Raw genomic sequence first — 25,415 nt, forward strand, 5'->3', positions numbered from 1 at the left:
TGAAAGGTTTGGTGAAGTCTGCCATGCGGAGTACAGGCGGGGAAGAAATCGCCTGTTTCAGGAAATTAAAAGCTTTTTCTTGTTCCGGACCCCATGTGAAAGGTGTGTTTTTCTTACGCAACGTATTTAGTGGTGCTGCGTGCTCAGCGAAATTAGGAATATATTTTGAGTAAAAATTTGCCATACCAATAAAACGTGAAATACCCTTAGGGTTTGTGGGAGGCGGAAAATCACGAATAGCTTGAGTACGTGAAGGATCAATGGTGACTCCCTTGCTAGAAACCAGGTGTCCTAGAAAAGACAGTTCTTGGACTGCAAACTTAACCTTTTTTGTGTTGACAGTTAACCCTGCTTTACGAAATCTACTTAGGACTTCCTCTAAATGTTTGATGTGTTCTTCAAATGTTTCTGAATATACGACGACATCGTCTAGGTAGTTGTACACTGTTTTGAATTTTAGATCTCCTAGTATCTGATCCAGGAGTCGAGTTAGTACTTGGGCTCCCGTGGCAAGTCCGAAAGGTACTACTGTGTATTGGTACAAGTTCCAAGGGACACAGAAGGCTGTGATGGGTTTTGAATCCGCAGTAAGGGGAATTTGGTGGTAGGCAGAATTTAGATCAAACACACTAAAATATTTGGCTTTACTGAACCAATGAAAAGCAGTGTTTAGGTCTGGCAAAGGTATGTTTTGTATCACTATTTTCTCATTAACTTTTCTATAATCAATTACACATCGTTGTTGATCCTTGCCCTTAGGCACCAGAAAAGCTGGGGAACTGTAGGCGGAGGTCGAGGGTTCGATTACCCCTTTTTCCAAAAGCTCCTCAACATGATTGCGCATCGTCTGCATCTTAGGGCCTAAAAATTGATAAGGGTGAGATTTCACTGGTATTTTATCCGCTAACTCAATTTGGTACTCGACTAATTTTGTGCGACCTAATTTACTAGTCAAGACATCTGGAAAAGTTCTGCATAATTTATCAATGGCGGCCCGCTGCTGTGTATTAAGGTGCTCGTGTGAAGTGGTGTTACCCTGATCCAAGATGGCTGCCGTTGGCTCGGCCGGAGCTGAAACTATTTGTTCAGGGGTCCCACAAGGAATAGGATTACCCATGTTGAATTTGAAAACGAAATTCTTCGCCTGAAGATTAATGATTAGACCTGTCTTGGCAATGAAATCAGACCCGTAGATTAGGTCTGTGGCAAGTTGATCAGACACCAAAAATGGGAAATTCCATGAATATAAATCAATCTTCACCTTGATCACAACTGCTAACATAATATTTAATGGCTGCTCTGAAGCTGTGAAACATTGTAACTTAGTGGTCTCAGTCTTTAGAATTAATTTGCTCTGTTTTAACTTGTTAAATAACTGCCCAGAAATCAGGCTGCGCGCTGATCCTGTATCAATTAGTCCCGGTACAGTGTGTTCGCCAATCGTTGTTACTGCATACGGAATTACTGTAGGAATATTACCAAAAATTTGGTGGCACTTTCTCTTGCCCTTATTTGTAGGATCAACACACGTTTTACATGAGTACGTGTGCGTTGAATTACCATATCCCTTATTTTTGTTATTTCTCCTGCTATTGTGCTTTCTTTCTTTATGTTTGTGACCTCGCTTGTTACTTTTATTCCTGGACTCCTTGTTGTTAGGATTATTGTTTTTGTGTAATGGTGTTTCTTGTGTACTGCCATTACTTGGCGCAAGTTGAACTTCCCACTTATAAGAAAAATTTTTAACACTTGAATTTTTCGGTGGCCCTGAATAAGGTTGTTCAGGCCACCGCGTTATGCGTTTTTTGGAGTGTCGCCATTTTGTTTGTTGTTTTTGTGGTAACACTGGGCCAGGGAATGCCCGTCTCTTTTACAGAAAGTACAATGTGCATTTTGTTGATATCTCCCTTGTGGCCTTGAAGAGAAAAATGTATTGCCCTGATGTTTCTGTGCTGCATTCTTATGTTGCGAATTACTGCGCTCCGTTCCCGCGCTGCTACCTTGTTGACTAGCGAATGTGGCTTGTTTATTTCGCTGAAAATCAGCGTATTCTATGTTTGTGGCGTGTACGCAAAGTTTGTCAAGCTCAGCATAATTTTGGGGGCGTGCCTGGAACACTGAGCGCGAGCGCTCCGCTGGGTTCAAACCGTCTAGAATAGTACTCACGACCTCTCTCTCGGAAACCTTTAGCCTGAGTACCTGGTTGGCTTCGCGTATGTCAGCCACGTAATTTGGCAAGGCTTCATTACGCTGCTGCAGTCGGTTAAACCACTCCAACCGGATGTTTGTGAGTAGCCTACTCGGTATACAAAAATTTAACACGTCTTCATGAAACTCGTCGAAAGTGAGGTCATTCTCAATGGCTGCCATGATCCTCTCACTTAGGGGAGCTTGGGTGTACGGGTAAACAATTTCAAAAATTTGTTTGTCGGGAATCCCTCCCTTTTGTCGTAGCTTTAACAAGACTCGAAGGAAATCAATCAGTTTGTGTGCGTCCAGACCCGACGCCTCTGGCAATTCCTTGAGTAGCCTTTCTACAGGATGGGTGATTTTTCCATAGAAACTGTAGCCAGTTTCTGGGGCTGTCGTGCTCCGCAATACTGAGTCGTGGGGCTGAGCCGCGGCTCCTGCCGGCTGAGGTGAAGGCTGGTGTGACACCGGGTGCGACTGAGTCTGTTCCCGAGTCGCACCCAAGGGGCTGATTTGTGGTGGAGTGAGCTGGGGCGTTGTGAGTGGCGGCTGCAGAATACCAGCACTCGGAAGTGGGGTGGTTTGCCATGAAGGAAACTGTGGCTGAAATTGAGCATAAGGGTTAAAATAGCCCTGAGCGATCGGATACGGGAAAAACATGTTTGGTGGGTATGGTTGCGTCATTTGGTGTGCCAAGGTTGGTAATCCCTGTGAAAATGTCACGCTAGTGACGGGGTGGGTTGTCACATGACTCGTTGTAATGTTTGTCGCCGCTGTCGTCGACTGCACAAGCGGCTCTGAATGAGTGGTAGATACGTGTATCGGTTGGTTTGGAAGCGACGTTAGTGGCTGTGAGTCAGGGGCTGCGTCTGGTAATCTGCTCGTTTCCGTCTCCTGTCTGTTTACCGTCGCCCGTACTTCTGATTGTCGCGTGTCGGGTTGCTCTACTCCCAGGGGCAAGCTAGGAGCGTCCCCTTCCGGGAAGGCGGGACAATCGATGCCTAAAGCCTGTGCCCCAGCCACATAATGCTGACTGCGTCGTGTGTCTTCCAAAACGGCTGCTCTCGCCGCCAATTTTGAATGGAAACCTGCCGTCTGTTGCAAACATCGTTCTACCTCTTTTATATAAATTCCATGGAGAAGGTCTGCCGAAAGCTGTTTCAGGTTTTGCAAACGTCGGGTAACATGTTTTAGCCTGACTATATGTCGCTCGACATTGGGTAAATTTTCCTCCACATCTAGATAGCTTACGAAAGCCGATATATCATAAAACTTGGCGCAAGCAAGGTTGAATTCTTCAGTTACATCTAAATCCAAATTCGCTACACTAGTGGGCACACCATCATGAAGGGCGGCCCTGAGCCTCTTCCTGAGGACTTGGACATTGCCACTGGAGGGCAAATTGCGTAGCTGTAACTCATAGGTCAGCTCATCTGACAGCAATAACTCCGGCTTAAACATACTGCTCGGACGTAAATTACTGCTAATTAAAACAAAAATTTAACACACATGTACGATTCAAACGTACACCATAAATACTCCTCTCTTAACAACTATCTTAATTTTAAATACCTCCTAAGGCTTCCTATATTAATATAAACTACCAACTAACCCCAATGCGCGGGGAGTAAGTCACACTTTCAAGGTGGGGGGGTATGTGCCCAAACTTATTTGCGTAAAGAGTCGCCGTACTACTCAGACAACTGCGCGAACGTCCCCTGTCAGGTAGACCTGCACCACCTGTATATGTCCACAAGGGGATTGACCTGCCGCTCGCAAGGTCGTCTCCCACGATGGACAAGGGAGAGGGGTGTGCGGGAGGAACAGGGCCGTGTCGTCGCCCTCAGATAACGGGCGTGTCGCTGGCTCAAGCGGGGTGATGGGGAGGGGGGGGGGGGACGCCAGCTGAGGCGAGAGATAAGACACGTCTCGCTGCCGGCCTGCTAGCGGACCGCACGCCGCGACTTCTTGCGCCGCGCGCAGACTAAGTCCACACGGGCCTTTAAAACTCAATCATAACTTTAAAATAGAAAAGCAATATAACTACCGGGTGTACCAGCGATCAGTTCACAATGTTATTATTACAAACTTGCTATCACAAAATTTAATTAATTTTTTTTTATATATATATATATATTTTATTTTATCTTTTTTTTTAGGTATGCCTACTCGATTTGGGTATGCCTATAGACCAAACCACGCTCTGCTACCAATTGTAACGCCCCTCGTGCCTCAAAGTTGAATTATTTTAAATTAATTAAAAAAAGAGCCGTGGAAACTGCTGGGTAAGAAAAATGAGACAATTAAGTTATTGACCAGAGGTGGCACGAGGTGGAGAACAAGATAATTTGGAACTCCCTGACACAAGCAACTGGGGAGCTGGTGGATCTTTTAAGGGAACAAGGTATATCATAAATAAATTAACACTACACAAGTAGCTTGGTCTATAGGTTCCCTGTTTTATTATTAAGGAATTTTGTGTTCGTATTATTCAAACCTGACAATAAAATTCTTAGTAAATAACAAAGTTAAAAGGGGGCGCCCCAGGAGTAATTAAAACAGTACATGTTACACCTTAGCAAAAATTATTACATAATTAAAATTTAAAAATTGCACCAAATTTGAATGTCCCAACAATTACATCGCTGATTAGTTTTGTTGATTCTACATATTCTTGAGGAAAGCACTGTTCGCTGGTAGGCTATTCATTTGATTTATGTAGTTCGTAGCTAGAAAGTGGGGGGGGGGGATGTTGATTTCACATTACCACCCGGGTCTTCAAAAAATAACGTCGGGTCGCGGAAACCTCTCTTCTAACGTGACCCGCAGTGGAGGTGCAGGACCACGAGCTGGGAGCGATTTCTCTCTCCAGCACTTCGACCCTGTCTGAAACCCAAATCAAATCCAAAACGAATTAGACTTGCTTCCAGACAGTCCTATACCGTCGGCGCAAAAGGCCAACAAACGGGAATGGGGGGGGAAAGGAAAAAAAAATTACTCACCAACCAGGGTGTAGAGTTCGGAGCTCACTAGGTGTCTCGCGCCGACATCAGGATGCCGCGGACCGAGAAATCAGGATGCGCGGACGAAACCGGAATTTTTAGAATTAAATAAGAATAAATAAAAATTTAACTACGCATGACTTTTCTAAAAACTACCTCTGCCTGGCTACTGTACAAACGGGATCACATCCCTTAAGCAAACTGACTACATTCTCGTGCACGCGAAAATCACCGTTCCCGCAAAAAGCCTCTTAGCGCAGAGGACGTAGGTGAGACGAGGTCAGTAGCCGAGGTCAGAGGGCTGAGTGCCCCGCAATCGGCCAAAACCCCTAATTAAATCGGGCGGTAAGGCCCCGGGTCAAAGGAGGGGGTAGGTTCGGTTCTAAGCCGAAAATTTCCGAAGGAGTCCGAGGCGGTCGTGGCAACAACACGACATGCGCGCTCTCTACCGGACCGAAACGAAAACAAAGAACAATCGACTTCTCCGGGCCGCGAGAGGAAAGCATAGTGCCTTATGGCACCGCGACGCTGCCTTCTAGCGGCGTAAGGGGGAACTACTTGAGGTGGTGAGCAGACTTGCCACCAGGTGTCATGAGGGTAAGCTCTGCACGCTGGCGACCAGGCCCGCGGTTACTTTTTTTTGCCGCTAGATGTCAGGGATGTGTCTGTCGGACCCGGGAGAAGGTTTTTGCATCAGGTCATCGTCCCGTCCGGTCACTGCTCTTAGCTTAATTTCTCAGAACTAAAGTCAGGAGGAGAGAGAGGAAGGGGGGGCAGAAATAGCCACTAAGGTGGAAACGCAGCTCCACTGGAGACTGCTTCGTGACGAGACATGCTTTTCTCAGCAGGCCTCTACAAGGTAGCAGCTTGCAGCCCAGGAGCTGCTTCAAGCAGTTTTGGTCATGCAGGGAATTAAAATTACAAACTCGGGGCGTGACTGCAGGCGAGAGAAATTTCAACCGGGCTGACCATGTCCACATTAGACAGCAAAATATCAGATTGGCCCCCTGGGAAGGGGCTTCGGTCCACTGGCACCAAGTTTAAATCGGTGGCGTACACCGGCCTAACAAAAAGTAAATCACCCCCATTAACCACCAGACAAATTAAAAAAATGGAAACCCCAAAAAAAAATTTAAAATTATAGAATAAATTAAAAAAGTGACGAAATGCCTAATTTCCGGCACAATACTACAAAATAAAGTTTAATATTCGATTATCTTTTCTTTAGTTTAAAAAAAATTGTTTGAATGAAACAGCAATTAAAATATAAAATTATGCACAAATGTTCGTGAAAAATACCTAGTAATATCTCGAAAAACGTATTTCATATATGCAAAAATAACCAAAGGCATGTGTTGTACGAATTTGCAATATATTTCTTGTAATATTACAAACTATCTCTTGGCCACTGTTTTCCAAAGGAATCTTTTGTATATGCACAGGAAATATTTTTCTGTGCAAGGAGTGAAATGATAGCAGACAGGTTTTGCTGGTGTTCAGGCTTTGCTGTCTTGTTGACAGTGGAGACATCTGAGATAGATACATGCGACAATTAACCTCAGGAACGTCGAGGAATTAAGTGATCATCCCCTTACTGCAAGGAGTCGTCCCCTTATTGCAAGGAGATGTCCCCATACTGCAATTAATCGTTCCCTTACTGCAAGGATTCATCCCCTTACTGCAAGGTGTTGTCCCCTTACTGCAAGAAGTCGTCCCCTTACTGCAATTAGTCGTCCCCTTACTGCAAGGATTCATCCCCTTACTGCAAGGTGTTGTCCCCTTACTACAAGAAGTCGTCCCGAAGTTCAACGGGAGTAATTTTGGTAGCCCGCGGACAGCTAAAATCAAAATGGCTGAGATCGGATGAAACCCTGATCCCCCAGAGTTCATTGTCTGGCTGCAAGAAGGGTTCGTGGATGCTATAAGATGACAGTTGTACTCAGACATATCGTCTTGAAAAAAAATGAGCTGTTGGAAACCTCTTGTTTTATATCTACTGAATATTTGCACACAGCCTGACGCCTGCGTTATAACAATTTTTTATCGCAATAATTTGTTTTTAAAGGAATATTTCAACTTAAATTTTAGAGAGCAAAAATTTTTTTTCATTATGTAATTATGCAATTTTTTTCCTGAAATTAAATAAATTTTTTATCGTTCTGAGATTATCTACCTACACCTTAAATGCTTACATTAATTTATATTACAAAATAGGACTGGCTTTAAGAAGTGGAATTTATGCAGCATGTTCATAAAATAATGCCCCAGTTTTAATGGTTATAGCCTAAAAGTTAAATTTAGACAATTTACAACAAATCATGCATTAAATTGAAGGTAAACTGATTTAGTTTTTCTTACAAATGTTCAATATGTGCACATTTAGTTACACGGCACACGTCCAGTCTAAAGTCAAATTTTTCCCACACTTTGGTTAACACTTCTGGAGTAATGGAAGCAATAGCCTCTTCGCGATCTTTTATAAAGCCCCCAAAAAATATATATCGCATGGCGTTATGTCTAGTGAACGTGGAGGCCAGCTTTTCCCTTTACAAACACATCCGGTCGTTTCGATCTGCCTATATTCACAGCGGATGTTTTTGACACATGAGGTATCACAATTAAACTTTAAACGAAACGCACACTGAACTGAAATAACTGATTCACACTTAGAAAATTGCAGAACACAAAACGCTTTACGCTCAGAAGTCCCCATTTTGTGTAGGTGTCGCTGCAAGCGAGAGAACAACAAAGCAGTACTCTGGAATGCACTTATCTAAAACTATTTGAGTTATTCTTGAATTGTGACCCTCATCAAAAACCCTACAACGCTTACAGTTGAAGCTAATAAAATTTATAACTGGGCCATTCTTTTATGGACACACTGTATTATCTACTACTTGTACTTAAAAATACACTTTAAACACTTTGGTTGTTGTCACAAAATACTTTTGTCAGTTTCAGCCTTACTAAATGTGGATGACAAAATAGCTCCTTTGTGTCCAAGAAGAGGCTTTTTATTCTGAAGTCACTCATAAAATAAACTCGGAAATACAATAAAATATTTTTTTTTGTCAATCATAAAATAATTTTAAGGATTCTCAAAATTATTTTTTTGTCGTTTATAAAATGATTTGGGGTTTACAATAAAATAAGTTTTCTGTCACATAAACTAATATTTTTAAGGGTATAGTTACCAATAAGGTGTTTCGTGTAGGCAGCGAAAATTAAAAAAAACATAGCAAATTATGCAAAATAAATACATATTCAAGGGGGAGGGGAGGATTGTGCTTCAGTTAGCGAAAGTTATTCTGCTCAAACAAGTCTACAAGTATAATAGTGTTCAGCGTCAATGTGAAGCGACTGGCTAATGAGTGCGGAACGGCCTTAAAGGGCCTCGGCGCGGCTCAACCCGGGCCTGAAGGAGCGGCCCGTTGAAAGCTGCAGTGCAGGGCGCGAGCAGGCTGGGGGCGGCTCGGGGGCGGCGAAAGACACACCCCCGGCCAGCTGACCGATGGGTTTATTTCCCCCTCCGCGGCCATACGACGTAACGTACTACGCGGCCCGAAAACGTTGCCGGCTGCAGGCAGCGGCAGTGGCCGAACGCACGACGGCGGACACTTAAGGCTCTGCCTCTCTCCTCAAGTCGGGAAACGGCATTTTCAAAATATAAATTCCGTTAAGGGTAATTCTAGGAGTGTTTCACTACGCAAAAAAAAAAATCTTTTTTTTATATATGTGTAAACGGCATTTAGTAGGAGTGTTGCCATCTGTTCACAAAGTTCACAAACCCCAAGAGAAACTTTATAGTAATAACTGTTTAATGAATTTTAACTAGATTGGCAGCATTTTTAATAAAATTCCTTGTCGAAGATCAGGCCCAAAGCCAGGGTTTAGTATTTTTTTTCAAGGGGGAAGGGTGTTTGCTTTTATTGGAGCCGTTTTATTCTATAGTTTAAAATGTTTGTCTGCTAATAAAATTATTGATTGCCCATGTAGCTGCTCCGGCAGCGAATTCTAGCAGCGGGTGCGAAAACTACGCGTGATTTGCGTCCAGAAATGTAAACATAATTTGCGTATATTTATCACGCTCGGCATTATTTTTAAGAATTTACCTTCGTGTTTGAGTAACTTATTGTAAGTGTATTTACAAAATAAGAACATATGAATTAGCTCGTTAGAGAGGTTAGATGTTACACATATCTGGCGCGTACTTAAAGACTCACTGGCTAATTTTTTTATGGAAAATTGAGTTGCAAGTATTTATAATAAACTATTTTGGATTGTTGAAGTCGAATGTAGGTAAACATAAAACCATATTTAATTACCCAGGGGAAATAATGAGATATTTTCAGCCAGTGGACTAAGTGGGTACATTCTGGAAATAGAATTATTGGTTTAAAAAAAATTAAATTATATAACTCCTTAATTCCACATAGCCGATATACTTGGGGGCATTACTTGACTCAGAAAAAAAAAGTCGATGAACAGCTAAATATTCTCGCACATTATTGCGAAACTCTATAACAAATTGTCTATAATGAAAGGTGTTAAATTTTATGTCATCTAGAGACAGCGTCCTTAGAAACAATAAATGCTATTTTTTTTTCTTGGAGGCGCATATAAGTACTTCAATTCCTTAATCATAAATTCGACTAAGATCAACTCTACACATACTGGAAAAGAAGTTTACATATTAGGTATTTATATTTAAGCCACATTCTTATCAAATTGAGTAGGCTACCTAATAATGATGCAATCGCACCTAAGTAAGAAACTTTTGACTTTTATACGTCCCACCAGCTTGTCAAATGAAACAAACGTAAATCATAGTTTCTTTATTAGGTTAGAAACTTTATATGTGTACAACATTTTTAATCAAAATTAATATTTTTTTCAATTTTTTTGTCGTTATCACACTTTTTTCATATTACGTAAACATTGCTCAAATAATTCCACGCACATGAACCGCTGTTAAAAACCAATATTTGCCATTGGAAGTGGTGTGCAGGGTTGAAAACACTTCGCGAGATTGTTTTCCTCCACGATGAGCGAAAGAATAAAATTCGTTTAAGAATTTCCCAGGTATCTTTAAATTAAAATTCTGCTGAAATAATTAACTCAATAGCCAATGTACAACCAATCTGTGGCAAAAAAGCTTTTCATATCCGCAGAGCAATGTAACGAAAACATCTGATCGTTCGTCAGACTGCAAAAATGTTTCATAATTTAATTTGGAAAATTCTTAGAGTTTTTTTTTTTTTTTTTTTTTTTTTTTAGAAATTCATTTGTTTTTAATTTTGCATTTCACGAGTATATAAACAGGTACTTATGTCAATGATGTAAAATTCTAGTAATCTTAATATTTCTAGCATGCTAATCGTTTTTGCAATTATCATGCAGTCAATTTAAGATTCAACATCAAACCATGAATTTGTTTTTAAAAAATCTCGCGTCATAAAATTATAAAACTATCAGAATTTATTTAAATTTATTTAAATCCCCTTATTTGAACCTAATGAAATTCGGAACGTACGTTTTGGTTAACTTAGCTAAATAAAAATTCCTTCAAAATAGTGAGGACCATTGGTTAGCTTAGGCACATTTAAAATAGGCCTACTGTAAAATGTTTTAATGGTTGGTTAGGAATTACCGATTTTAAATGCAGTAAACTTATCCTAATCAACAATCCTTACAATAGTATTTCTTATGTAAGTAAACTAACATAACCAATTGTTGACACGATTACTAAGTATTTTTAATGAAATCAACCTAACCAACCAATTCCACAATTTAATGCTACTTTTAATGTAACAATCCTAACCTAACCACTTGTTAATTCGAGGTATTAACTGGGAATTATTTTAAGTATCACAACATCGAGAATGGCTGTAAAACATTTCAGGAAGTACAAAAAACGCTTTCAAATTTTTTATTTAATTTTTTTTGTATAAGCACTGAACAAGTTTTGATATACTTCAATCCTGCGTTTTTTGCATTCTTAGTTCATAATAAACTAAATTTTTGTCATTGCTTTGTGCTGTTGATAATTTCCATGTAAAATTGATTGAAATTGTTTACATAATCACAAGACGATTTTAAAACAATACCGACAATAGTTTACGCTAAGTAAACTCCGATTCGATAATTGAATTTTAACAATTGGTAATTGGCATTTAACTAAAACGATCATATCTTTGGACAATGAATATTGATTGGATTGAAACAGTTTGTAGTCGTTCAGAATTAGGTACTCAGTCGTCAATAATAACATAGTAGCAGGTTAAAACGAATGAAAAGTTATTCGACTAAAACTATCGATAGTGAGAATGAATAATGACTAGTCATTCGATAGTAGAAATTAGTCGATGGTTCCCAACACGTAACTCCAGCCTAAGGCTGCAGTAGTAACTCGCCTCCTCACGACCCACGTGGGCACGTGGCCTCACTCTCCCCCCCCCCCCCTTTCCAACCCCCCCCCCCCCCAGCCAGCCCCTGGCCCGACTGTTTGTCAAGAGCGTGAGAGCAGGGTGAATCGATACCTCGACCTCCCTCCTCCAACTATCGACCCTCTCCAGCCCCGCGCTGCCTGCAACCAGACGTGCACGGCCTGGCGCGACGGGTTCTACACTCGGTTCCGCGTCTAATTGAACACTTTTCCGAATGGCGCCGCATTTCACCGTCCGGTGTTTTCATTAAACCTGCTCGATCATCTGCACAGACATGTGTGCCCACGGGTCCACACGGTTGTCAACATAGAATAAGTGATAAGCTGGGTAGTTGTCACAACACGTGAGGCTCTTATAAACATGCATCCAGTAGCGAAGGTTTTAAACCTATTACAGAATTCATGTGTTACCTTTCCAAGCCAATGTTTTCTTTAAGTTCACGAAACCCCTAACATATTTGAAAGGTATCTCACCCCCCTCCTTTTTTTTTGACAATAGATTGAAGAAAAAAATAAAGACACATACTTAGGGACCGGAAAAATTCGCGGGTTCAATGACCTCTAGGATGAACTTAATAGTTCTACGTAAATTCGGTCAAATGTCACCCTCTCATTGGCTGCTGTCTTGTGAAGGTGTCCCAACGTAGCGTCCTGTGATTCGATACAGCTTCGGTTGAGTGTTTCTCACTGGCCCAGAGTAGTCCAGGTGAGTTGTGAGCTTATAGCTAGGGACCGGAAAAATTCGCGGGTTCAATGACCTCTAGGATGAACTCCACAGTTCTACGTACATTCGGTCAAATGCCACCCACTCATTGGCTGCTGTATTGTGAGACGTCCCAACGTAGCAGCCTGTGATTCGTTAAAGCTTTGGTCGGGTGTTTCTCATTGGCCCAGAGTTATCCAGGTGATTTGTGAGCCAATAGCAGAGGCAGAACTGAGGTATAACTACTTGTATTTTAGCCTATCGCGAAATTAACTCGCGAATTTTTCCGGTCTCTACTTATAGCAGAGGCAGCACTGAGGTATAAATATTTGAATTTCTGGCTTTCGTGAAATGAATCCGCTTATTTTTCCGGTCTCTACACATACTAAATCGGATGGTTAACTACACCACATTACGCTCATAACAAACATAAATTCAAAAATTAAAAAAAAAAAAATCCCAATAAAAATGTACGAAAAACATTTGCTTTGCTAAATTAAGAAATAAAAAAAACACCCTTCTGCAAGGCGAATTCATAGGTAGAGACCGGAAAAATTCGCGGATTCCTTTCGAGACAGGCTGGAATCCAAACTCGTGTAGCTTAATGCTGCGTCAGTGATTGGACCGCAATTTACCTGAAGGACTCTGAGCCAATGGCAAACATTCAACAAAAGAAGTATCGAATCATAAGAATCGCAGTTAACAGGTGTCCCGAGTCTGTAGCCAATGACCAGGTGATAGTTGCCCGAGTACATAGAGAATCGTGGAGTCTATCCTAGTGGTCATTGAAACCGCGAATTTTTCCAGTCCCTATTCATAGGTTTTATCACAGATTCATTTCACTCAAGGCTAGACTCAACTCGTTTATATATATATATATATATATATATATATATATATATATATATAATGCAGGCCATTTGCAGTGTTCATTGGTTTATAACAGTCACATCCTTTGACAAGTTCACACGTAATTGGGTAACTAAAACTTATACTTTTCTATACGGTCTCAGGGTCGTTAAGATAACTGTAGTAGAAACGCCAAAGGCCAAGCAGATGTATACATGTTTCAATTCTACTTTGTTACATAATTCACACGCGACATTAAACATAAGTTCCATGCTTAAGGTGTTCGCCTGGCTGGTCGCCAAACGACGTGCAGAGCTCTGGGTGTTGACGCGCCATTTACAAACTGCTCCAGATTTGTTAAAGGTGTCTGATTGCGAATAGCATTTAGGAGGCATTGTACTTGTACGGACAAGTTTCGTTTCATAGTTTTATTCATAACGTGAACTTTTTGGACAGTGATGAAAGCTAAAACGTCTGATTTCACGGACGTTTTTAGGTCAGAAAAATTCTAGGCACAGTATTGTAAATTCTATAGGCAGAGATAACCAAAAAAATTCACGGACTCATTTGGCGATAGACTAGAATCCAAACTCTTTCACATTCGTGCTGCTTTAGTGATTGTACCACTTAACAATAGAAGTAACAAATCACAAGCCACTCAGTTAACACGTCTTTCGCAGGTAAGTAGCTATAGGTCATTGAAAACGAGAATTTTTCCAGATCCTACAAATGAGCCTGTTTGAAGGCTTGATTATGACTAAGCAAGTTGAGACTAGCCTCGAGTGAAATGAATCCGCAAAATTATAGAGGCTGTGTCTATAAATATATTAGTACGACCCTTCACTGTAAAAATAAATTGTGTAATTTTACACATCACTGACGTTAGTTTAATATTTTGTGTTATATTTCACCTACATGTGTTGTTACCTATTGTAGCCGTAACAATGAGGCGACTTCCGGAAAATATTTAATATATTTTTTCGTTTAATGGTCCATAGACCCCAAAACGATCGTCAACTAAAAAGTTTATATATATATATATCATAATTATGTAGACGCGGTAACTGACGCAATTTTTTTACAAATCACTTCTAAACTGATACATAAAATCTAATAGTGGAAAATATCGGTCCAGTTCGTTAATGGGCAATTTTCAACCAATGGGGTAGAAATGAAGGTTTATTGAAAAACAGAAAAATCACTGTAACTGCCATAATATGTAAAATATCACATCTGTTTGAAAGTATTATAACTCGTAAGAATAATACCAAAATCTTTTGTCAAAAAAAGTTTTACATACGACCAACTGTAACTGCAAGGGGTTGAAAAAACTTTGTTCATAGGCACAACATCGAATTCGTTCGGATAGATTTTAATCTTATAATTTTTTCATAAAACTTTCATCTGGAACAATTTTTGATAAGACGAACCATTGTTTCAGGGGTTTGAAAAATAAAGAGGCATAATTTAAGGAAATATATAATAACATATTCCGTACAATGTAAACTATTAAATCCATTCTGTTTTATTGTACTTTTACTCTGTGATATATTTTTTACAAATACAAGCATGTTTTTTTTTTTTTTTTTACCACAACAGCCACTTAATTTTACTGCATCGTTGAGTAAATTTTACAATAGCAATGAAAATTTTATTTGTTACTATTTACAAGTTTTTTAGCTTATAGTTGTTAATTAACTATGTGTACTTTCGAGCGGAGTTTATTTTCAAGACCTTCAATTGTTCAAGGGAACACTTTTAACAATCTGAGTTATAGGAGTATCAAACTCACGACCTTTAGGTTGTTGATCGGCCGTCTTAATCACTTGACAGTCGTGCACAATAATAAATCTATAAGTGATAGAAATACCACTTTCGTAACCTTGTGTAAATTAATTTTTTTACAGTATAAATTACAAAATACGAGAAAAAATTCCCGTTTCTTGGTAGTGGTAAATTTACTGTGACAAACATTTTTCAATTTTATAATGAAACATGTGTGTACCTACAAGTACAGTTTAATGACATCAAATGAACACTGATTAATTTAACACTTGATGTATGTGTAATTTCATTTATTTATCCATATCTGCAATTTAACATGTAGTTATTATAATAAAATATGAACACTGGTGTATTTTTACAAAAGCATGTTGCACAGTGTAGTTTCTAGAAATATTTGTGTGACTCTGCGCCGAATTTACTACATTTTCAAAACAACCCTACAAAAGTATAAAAATTACTGAATCTTTGCACTTGTGATCAAATCAATGGATTGATTTTCGCAGTCTTTTAGACCATTTACAACATTTTCTTGCATCTCGTTTTGGTTTCCTCATGAAAAGAGTTAAACCATACCATTTCCCTTCTCTCCCCTTCTTCCAGATTTTTTTTTCAGTACGCCCATGTTGTCCTATGCCGTGTGTTTGCGAGATTGCAACAACTTCGCAAAAGAGTCAGCATTGTCGAGACACCGGGTGTAAATGCCGTGGGAAAATACTAAGCCAGGGAAGTGTTGGGCCAAGAGAAATATTCCCGTAAGCTTCTTACGGGGAAAATAACTCGCACAATGACAACTCAACGTAGGATTAGTATTCCGCGATATGATTACAATCCCCAAAAAAATATTTATTCAGGTTATTTCCATGTTGAAAAGGAAAAAAATAAGTAAAAAGATACTTAGAAACAGTTATTAATCATTTTTTTCCCACATAATCTTGCTTATGTGATGAATAAAGCTTCTGGAAAAAGAAATCACGGGAAATAGTAACATAGGCATTCTTTTTGTCACAGATGCAATAATAAACTTTTGGGTTTCCAACAAATAAAATATTTCTGAGTTCTTAAACAAAATACTTTTGAAATCTTTGAAAAGCCGATTATTTCTTTGCATTTTGACATGTTCAAAAATGTTTTCAGGATTTATAAAAAAAATTAGTTACCTCTTTCTGTGTATTTTTTGACCATTTGGAAATTTAATATTAATGAATTATATTTTAAGTTAAAAAAAATAATCATTTCAAACTTTAAGTTCAATTTAAAATAAATCCTTAATTTTTCTTAAAAAAAATGTTAAACCTACATAGTAGAATTTAATAAATACAGCCAACCAAACATTCTATATTTTCTGCGTTAAAATGATTAAAGGATTCATCATACTGACACGTCCAAAATTCATACGTAGGTTAATTTCATTTTCCGTTGCTCAGTCTAATAATCCTATTCAAGTTTCCGGTTTTTCCTGAAACCTATTCAGACAAATGATAAAATAGTTTCTTACCATAGAGTTCATGTCCGCTCCTCCCTCACACAACAAAAATTAAGTTGATATATTTATCTGTTTCTTATAACTTTGTTCACATAAATAAGTTATAAAAAATATTTAAAAGTTCCGTACCTATACATTTTACCATTATAAATATGTATGTGTAAATATACATATATTGGCAACGTATTAAATAAAACATTTAATTATTCGATAAAATTTTATGGAAAACTATCTTTACTGACACATTACTAACTATTCAGATCTACAGATGGAACTTTGAGCTCCAAAAACCAAAATTATATTTAAAAATTTGTAATAATCGATATTACTTTTAAATAGTTTTTTCAATTATAAATTATCAAAAAAATTAAACTAATAAAATTCTTAAAGTTTACCTAAAACGAACTTCCTACAGAGCTGAGTTATTTTTTAGTCGGGTAAGTGGAAAAGACAAGGTTATTTTAAGTAACTAAATAATCTTTAAACAACGACGTCTTAGAGTATCTATATTATAGTCCATGTCCATAAAATATTGAAAAATCTTAAATATCGGACAGTTTCATTATTTAGACATACTTTGTTTCTACATTTCCCAGAAATGCCTTTTTCCTTTTGCTTCAGTAAGAAATAAAACCCCACACAGAAGGAAAAAAAGTTTTGTTGCTGCCATTTGATTTTTTTTGTTCTAAATATACATCCAACCAAAAATGTCGCGGTGACAAAATTAATTTTGCAGCCTCAACAAAACCACTTAAAAATCAACCAAATCTTTTTGTCACTATAATAGGCCTATTGTAGTAGGAATCCGCAAAATCCGCGTGATTATTAGTAACAGACCAGGCTGAAATCTGTTCAATTCGATACTCTTTGTTATTGGGTGGTGTGTTGCTTGACACACCCTGAAGGTGTACAAATCAATCACAAACTTGCAACACACCCGTGACCCATGTGAGACATGAGAGGCAAGACAGAGAGCAATATGGCAGCGGGCAATCAAAAGATTATACACAAAAAAAAAAAAAATTTCTGTACTGCTACAAAAAATTGCTTTGGAATACGGTGGCCAAGAAATATGTTGTAACATTGCAAGAAATATATTGTAACTTTGTACAACACATGCCTATGGTTATTTTTACATGTATGGAAAACGTATTTAGACATGATACTGAGTATTAATTATAAAAATTGCCACATAGTTTTATATTTTAATTGATTATTCTTTCAAGCATACATAGTTGTAAGATAATCTAATATATGTATTCAATCATTTTACTTTATTTTGTTTTATCATGCTTATTCATGTGTGCAGTTAGTACTGGAAAGCTATTCAGGGAACGGTTTACGAAATAACTTCAACTATTGGAGGTGATGGGACAACACAATGGATAAATTCCCGGGTAAGAATCCGAACACAGTGACACAGATGTTTTCCTGTAAACGTACAAATTTTAAAAAAAAATCGGCGATTTTCCATGAATAGTTAAGTTACATTTTCAAATATACATATATATATATATATGTATGTATATATAGTGTTATGCATGGACGTTGTAATTACTACATTTAAAACGCTAAAGAAGTCCGATAAACACATAAACAGCTTCACTACATGAAAGGCGTGACACTTGCCTCACGCCCTGAGAGACTGGCCGGCTCTGTCTCGGATGTTCGCCTCTGCGAGTCGCACAGAGATCTCGGCGATCACTATCGACGGCCTCTGAAGGGGCTTCTCGGATCTCCCTGTCACTCCGGCGAGAGGCCTCCCCCCCTCGAGCCAGGGCTGCTTCCGGGCAGAAACCACACAACCGCCCGCCTCGCTCCCGTAGCGCTGCGTCCACGCTAGACACGCGCTGGCTCGAACAGTTCAAGAGACCAGACCATTTCCGCGGGTTCATTTTCCGATAAGCTGAAATCCAAACTCGCTCACATTCGTGCTGATTAGCCCGGACAGCTAGCAGAGGTTGGATAGACCTCCGCCGGACCACGGGTTCACTGGGTGTTTTGAGGGGTCCCAGCGTGGTGTGGGAGATCGGGGAAAGGCGCCAGCAGTGCTGACAAAGTCTAAGGGCTAAGGACACAGCCAACTGTCTGGTTATCTGAGTGAGGCAGGGGACTAAGGTATTGACTATGCTGGGTTGCTCTAGTCTGGTCATGCTGAGGCTATAACACCTTCCTGATCAAAGGGAGGAGTAATACCTTGACATCCCTGTCTTAATATTACTTGCAAAAAAATGGATCTGCAAGCCGACTCCCAATCTACCCTAATAGGGCGCATATTTGGGAGGACTAGTGGAGGGTGCCGACCATAGGTTGGAACATAGCTGCTTCAGTGATTGGACCACAGTTTACCTGAATGCCTCCGAGCCAATGAAAAACCCTCAACGAAATAAGTATCAAATCACAAGCGTCTCAACTCACGCGTGAGTAGCCAATTAGCCAACGAGTGGCCAATGAGTCTATCCTAGAGGTCATTGAAACCGCGAATGTTTCCAGTCCTGTTCATAACCGACAGCTTCGACTTCGGCCCCATGGTTTTCTTTCTGCGCCCACCAGGATCGCTGATGGTCCCCATTTCCGAAACGGGGTAGCCGGAGTTGGGCAACCCCGCGTTACGGCCGTATTCCCCCCCCCCCCCCCCCCACACCACTGGTGCAGGTGTGGCCGAAGCGCCCGGGCTGATGGAAAAGTTCCCTTGCTGTAACGGAATTACCGCCCTGATGGCAGCGCAGGTTGCCGCACTTGGCGCTCGCGGGGAATTAGCACCCGGCAGGTTGGCTGCTCTGGCAGCTGGCTGGGTGCCTTCGCACGGTCACCGAGCTAAGGCTGGGTTCACAGTTCAGGTACACGAGCGAGTGCGTGAATGCCATGGAAGTCAAAGAACAAAAATGTGTAACAACCATGATGCTGTGGTGGACAGCGTGAAATAAAGTTCACAAAGACAGAGGAAACTTTACAGTATTAACTGTGAAACAAATTTTAACAAGATTGGCAGTATCTATTTTAATAAAATGCCTTGTCGGAACTCAGATCCAAAGCAAAGTTTAGGAAATTTTTTACAAGTATTTTCGCTTTTATCGGAGCCATTTCATTATAAAGTGTTAAATTTCGGTCCGTTAATCAAATAATTAAATATTCAAAGTAGCTGCTCCAGCAGAGAATTCTAATGGTGGGTGTGCAATATAAGTGTAATTCGCGTCCAGAAATGTAGTTAGGAACACAATTACGTATATTTTTCACGCTGGGCATTATTTTAAAAAATTCTACGTCCAATTTTTTGTCCGCGTTTCGTTTCGATAAGTGTATTTACAACGTGAGAAGACATTACTTTGCTATATACCGAGGTCGGATGTTATAAATCATTGGCGAGCACTGAAAGAATAGCTCACGTTATTTTTTTTTTTTGCCTCCCCGTAATAAGCGTGTTTCTCGCCACTGACGGGCGCAGCAAAGCGGCGGCTGTATCTGGCGGAGATCGTGTTCGAACACGGTCACGTGAGGACGCCGCCAGCGCTATCGGACAAGCATCGCGGGCCAGACGCGTGACGCCCGCGTGAAGGCGTCTTAACGGCCTGTTTGTTAACGACTGCTCTACGGCGGTGGCTCTTTTCCTCTCTCCTTCTTCTTGCTGCATCAAGCAGACTCATTCGCCTCCTTTGCAATGCGCTAAAGTAAAAGGGAGATGGGAAAAAAAAAAGCTGAAAGGGGTATTTCCACGAGGCTGCCTTTAGTACAGGCGTCCGGATTGTAACGACCAACTTCGGCTGCAGGGTCATCTAGAAAACAATAACTTGAAAACATACGTGCGACTTGTTGTCCGAGGTGCTTCCCGGGGCTTTGAAGTTGGTACGAAATAACTGGTTAGTTGCTAATAATAACTACAGAGCGTCCCACTCTTAGATTGCAGCGTGAATAGTAAATGAACGCACGCTCTCTCTCTCTCTCTCTCTCTCTCTTACACACGCCGACTTCCAGTAGCGCTGTACTTGTTTCTGAGGGCGCTGGTACCAAATATTAAAAATATTTGAAACTGAAGATATTAGATATTTATTTATTTATCAAGTAAACATTACAATATTCTTGTGAATTCGTATCAGTATGAGTGTGTGTGAATTGTTTAAGTTTAAAAGACGCGATGTATTACAGATTAATGAGCGCGATAGTAGGTATAAGCGTTAAACATTATAAACTACTAAAATCGTCCCTCAAAAATGATTCCAAATGATCACATCTCCCTTGAATTCTTGGTAACGTGTTGGAGATCTGGCTACAGCGTGCGCCGAAAGTCGTGTACTGCAGTTCAAGCGTGAGACGGTCTATAGTGACAGGCATTCTTCGTGAATAAATCTGGATGCCCATTAGACTCCAACAGGAGCCAGCTGTTTCTTCTTTGTGATTGGCGGCCGTCTGCAAGATAAGCCACTGCCTTGTTCGACCGAGCCAGTCATGACGCGTCTGTTTCCCGCACTGAATTACTGTGATTGGAGCGCCCAGAGTAGACATGCACCTGAAACAAAACTCACCCAATCACGCAATAAGGACCATACTACAATGTTTCTTAGTCAGTCTTGGAATCTTTTCGCGAAGTGGTGTTCAATTGAACAAAGTTTTACAACCACCAAAATACAATTGGTAAAACAACACTTCACAAAAATGTATGATAAACAAGGAGTGTACGATATTATGGTATATATATTTCAATTAAATCATTTTTCGCCTGTGAAAGTAATATTTTGTGGTTTTATGTTTTTGTGAATTACAGTATCCAGACGCATAGTGTTCCTTTTGAGCACTTTCTCGATTATTTGCAATAAATCAGTTGTTCAATTACAACTTCAAAGATTTATACTAGCCTTGGGAAGTACATATATAAGTTGTATGTGTGTTTGAACTTATAATTTTAGTGCTGAACCTGCAGTCGAATTCTGTCTCTTGCTATCGTATAGACGGCCGCCAATCACAAACAAGAACCCTCTGGCGTGGGTATACAGTGTTGCAGACTAATAGGCAGTTTGATATTTCTTCGTGAAATATACTTGCTCCTACCTAACATCGAAACGATGTTGAGGTGTATATTTTTGCAGTATAACTGGCGAACAAAAGAATTCGCGAAATTTACGATTCTCTACATAACCAAAGATGACATCACCAGTCGGAAAGACACGGTATTTAACAAGTACGAGGCGTGATCAAAATTATACGATGAATAAGTTTTTACAGCAGAAACTGCTGAAATAACACATATCTATAAGTATTTGAAGTAATAAGCCCTCTAACCTGATCCGTTGAGATAGTCAGTGCCAAAGTTTTCACAAGTTGTGACTTGTCAGAACCTGGGTGGTGAGGTCCTGTTTACTGTGTCTGTAGCGTATTTTTATAATTGTGTGGTTGCAGCACCTGATTAGCTTATTTCTCTCCTACACTGTATTTTTTTATAAGTGGAACAGAAATTTTAACGTAAAAATTACAGTGATTTGTAAATTTATACATTTACATGCAAACAGCTAAATAACTATAAAATAGTGTTTGCAGTAATACTGGGTTCGTTTACTTACATGGGCATTTATGCTTTGTTTTGTCAAAGCACCTTCAATAGTTAAAGCTATTTGTAATCCGTTCCCTGGATATTTTTTTTTCAGTATTAACTGCGCACATTAATAAACATAATAAAACGTAACAAAATCAATTATTGAATATTTGACTATGCACATAAATTAAACTAAATAATTATGTACCAAAAATTGTGTAAGAAACACTCAGTACTGTCATGATAAACGTGTTTCGTATATATGCAAAAGTACATAGGCTAGGTGTCGTACAAAAAAAAACGTTATCTTTTTTTGTAGTGTTACAAAGTATTTGTTGGCAACTGGTTTGCAAAAAAAAAATATCTGTTTTAAATGTACAGGAGATTTTTTTTTTCTTTTCTGTGTAACCGGGCATTGTCGGCAAACCGTCGTGGACAACTGCGATCCAATCACGAACACATTGTCGAGAGAGCGGAGGTACCCGGTCCAACTTGCGACGTGATGCCGGTGTCTGTGACGGACGAGGCACAAGACGCGAGGGGGTGGTCCGTGTGTCGGCAGCACGGAGCACGTGACGACGGCGATCGGTGGAGGAGGCGGCGGCGGCGGCGGGGGCGGCGGGGGCGGCTCGTACCCGGGCTCGGCGCGCACCTCGGCCACCGCCTCGCTGGCCTCGTCGCGCGAGTCTAGCGCCAGCAACCCGGGGCCCTCGCCCTTCCGCGTCGTCATGCTGGGCGCCGCGGGCGTCGGCAAGACGTCGCTCATCTCGCAGTTCATGACCTCCGAGTACCTGCACGCCTACGACACGTCGCTCGGTGAGTGCGCACATCTTCCCTGGGGTTCCCCATTGCTACAGACCTGGAAAAAAATTCGCGGGTTCATTTCGTGTTATGCTAAAATTCAAATAATTATACCTTAGTGCTGCTTGTGTCATTGGTTCACTGTCGATCTGGAGGACTGAGGACCAATAAGAGACCCCTCACTCGTAGAAGTGTCGAATCACAGGCCACCCAGTTGAGACGACTCACAAGTCAGCAACCAGTGAACAGTTGGCATTTGCCCGAGTGTGTCGAGGATATTGGAGTCTATCCTGGAGGTCATTGAACCCGCGAAGTTTTCCTGTCTCTACCCATTGTACACTCGCGTTCACAGTCTACAATCATTTCTTCTTCTTTTTTTCCTTTGCTTGTGAATTTTTGAAAAGTTGTACAGGAGCCCGACCTTTATACCTATATATTGCCACCGGAACCTTACATTTTCTCAACGGCCCTACCTCTTAGTCGTATGTTCCATTTATGATCAAGGTAAAACATTCACGCATACCTACCGGAAGAACAGGGTTTATTGATGTAGGCTTGACCAAGTGTTTGAATGATATTTTTTTTTTAACTCTCCAAAGATTTTTGGGTCAAAGAGAATAAACTCGCTAACCATAAATTTCCGGAGGTATCAGAACATTTACGAACTTCCCTGAGTCCATTTGTACCCAATGTTCTTGATATGTTTAAGGAGAAAATTGTTAACAGTGATGAGATCTGACACGCAGGCTAGACTAAAAAATACTGTGTTTACTAGCTATTAATAGCAACAAGCAGAAGTTTTGATATTATTTTAATACAGTCTAGAAGGTATGCCACTAGATATAAGAATGGCCAACTCATTGGATCATGGTGTGAAACATGTAGAACTGTCTTCTTTGGGACAAGTTAGGTACATAAGACAGTCCATATAAAGTTGATCTTCAGGTCGGGTCTCCAGCGACTTTACATGGTCTGAGTCATGTAATACCTCCAAAATATAACAGTTTTCTTAATTAGTGCTCTTGTTAATCAAGTGTAACTGTCACTTGCAAATCATAACGTGTTTATATATGAACACTGAGGGTGGCAATCCAAGACGGCTGCCTTGTTGGAATACAACCGTAACTTAACTCACGGGCCGTATTACAGAACGTATCCTAACCGAATCCCAGTAAGAAAGCAAATCGGCAAACGTTGCAAACATTGCAGTGCGCGCGGATAGAGGACGCATTCCAGTGGACGTTCGGCAACCATCGATACAGTTGTTACGACAAAAATACTAGAGGTAGTAGCAACATCGCAGAAAAAAAAAGGAATCGTCTTTCTAATTTTCTCGAGTACTTCTTAATTTGCTATTATTTCTTGTTATGACCATTGCATTGTACAAAATGTATTCCAGGATAGTTTCGCTATCAGAAAGTTTCATTTTGTACACCGACACGGTTGTTACGTTCCCCGATGTTCACAAAAACGACTATACACGAAATAATGGCGTCAGACGTGGGTCCGCCATTTGTACGAAATCAACGTAAAAGTTAGTTCTGCGGAATTTACGCAACAGATCGGCAACGGAGAGGACACCAGATTTCGTACCTAAAAATAAGGGATTTTCCGTGTACTATCGTGCACTAGGAATTTGGTTAGGGTACAGGTGAAGCATATTCAAAACATAAACCCTTATTTTTGTGTCTTGGAACACCGGCCGGACAATCACATGACGTTATAGACGAACACTGATGACAGGCTACCCTTTGAACATCTACTACAATTGTTTTTGAAGTGAAACATCTTCGAGCCGGATGAGAGTAAAATTCCAAGTCCGAATTTTAATGCAACGTGTTCGTGAAACATTGTTGTGAGACGTTTCTGACGCGAAAAAGTTGTAGAATAGATATTTGGCCAAAGAGATATAAAGAGAGCACTATGCTATATAAGTTGCTGAGATTGTTTTCGTTCTCATCTTTGTGCAATGATACGTCCCCCACCAAAAAAAGAGTAGAATTCAGAGAGATAGATGAACGAAAGAATAAGACAGAGAATGTGTGCTAGAGTTTGTTTCAGAAAATAGATATAGGTATCCTATACAGTCCGCTGTGAATGCCTTGAATATTATATTTGCTACCAGTGCGCTCGCGTCCCTCCTTGTTCAACCAGCAGCGTAGAGAGCACTGTTGAGACAATCCCTGCATTGCCTGCATGGATAGCGCCACCTGTTAAAAATTTCATATTTTGTTCAAATATTTGGTGTATTCCAAATGGCAGAATTGTTTGAAGCAATGGTAACACGCGCAGTTTTTTTTTAAATGTGTATTTCAACAGTGGGTAAAATTTATTGTAATTAATCATCATTGATTTATCAATAACTATTGATATCCTGAGCAGTTATTTTGAGGTGAGTAGATAATAATGTTGTTAGTTCATGTATATTGATTTATTTTTGGTTTAATCAATTTTCTCATTAATACAAATATGTTATAATTCTTAAATATTTTAAAAAGAAATGTAGGAAAAAAATTTAAGCAAAAAAAAATTATCTTCTTTCTCTCTCTTTCTCTCTCTGACATTTTACTCCTTACGATGTACCTACTTGCGAGTAGTGGTTTCAATTGCTAAAGAAGTTTCACTTCTATCAC

At 39.9% G+C, this 25,415-nt stretch overlaps 1 protein-coding gene across 1 annotated transcript in view; it reads left to right on the forward strand.

Moving 5' to 3' along the window:
- The window catches only part of LOC134527990 (AF4/FMR2 family member lilli-like), a 194,781-nt gene that overhangs the window by 41,856 nt on the left and 127,510 nt on the right, over positions 1-25,415 (forward strand). The window contains exon 5 of the mRNA XM_063361139.1: positions 22,544-22,797. Coding sequence (XP_063217209.1) covers positions 22,544-22,797 — 254 coding nt within the window. The remainder of the gene's footprint in view (positions 1-22,543; positions 22,798-25,415) is intronic.

This window comes from Bacillus rossius, chromosome 1 (genome assembly GCF_032445375.1).
Source record: "Bacillus rossius redtenbacheri isolate Brsri chromosome 1, Brsri_v3, whole genome shotgun sequence".
NCBI lineage: Eukaryota > Metazoa > Arthropoda > Insecta > Phasmatodea > Bacillidae > Bacillus > Bacillus rossius.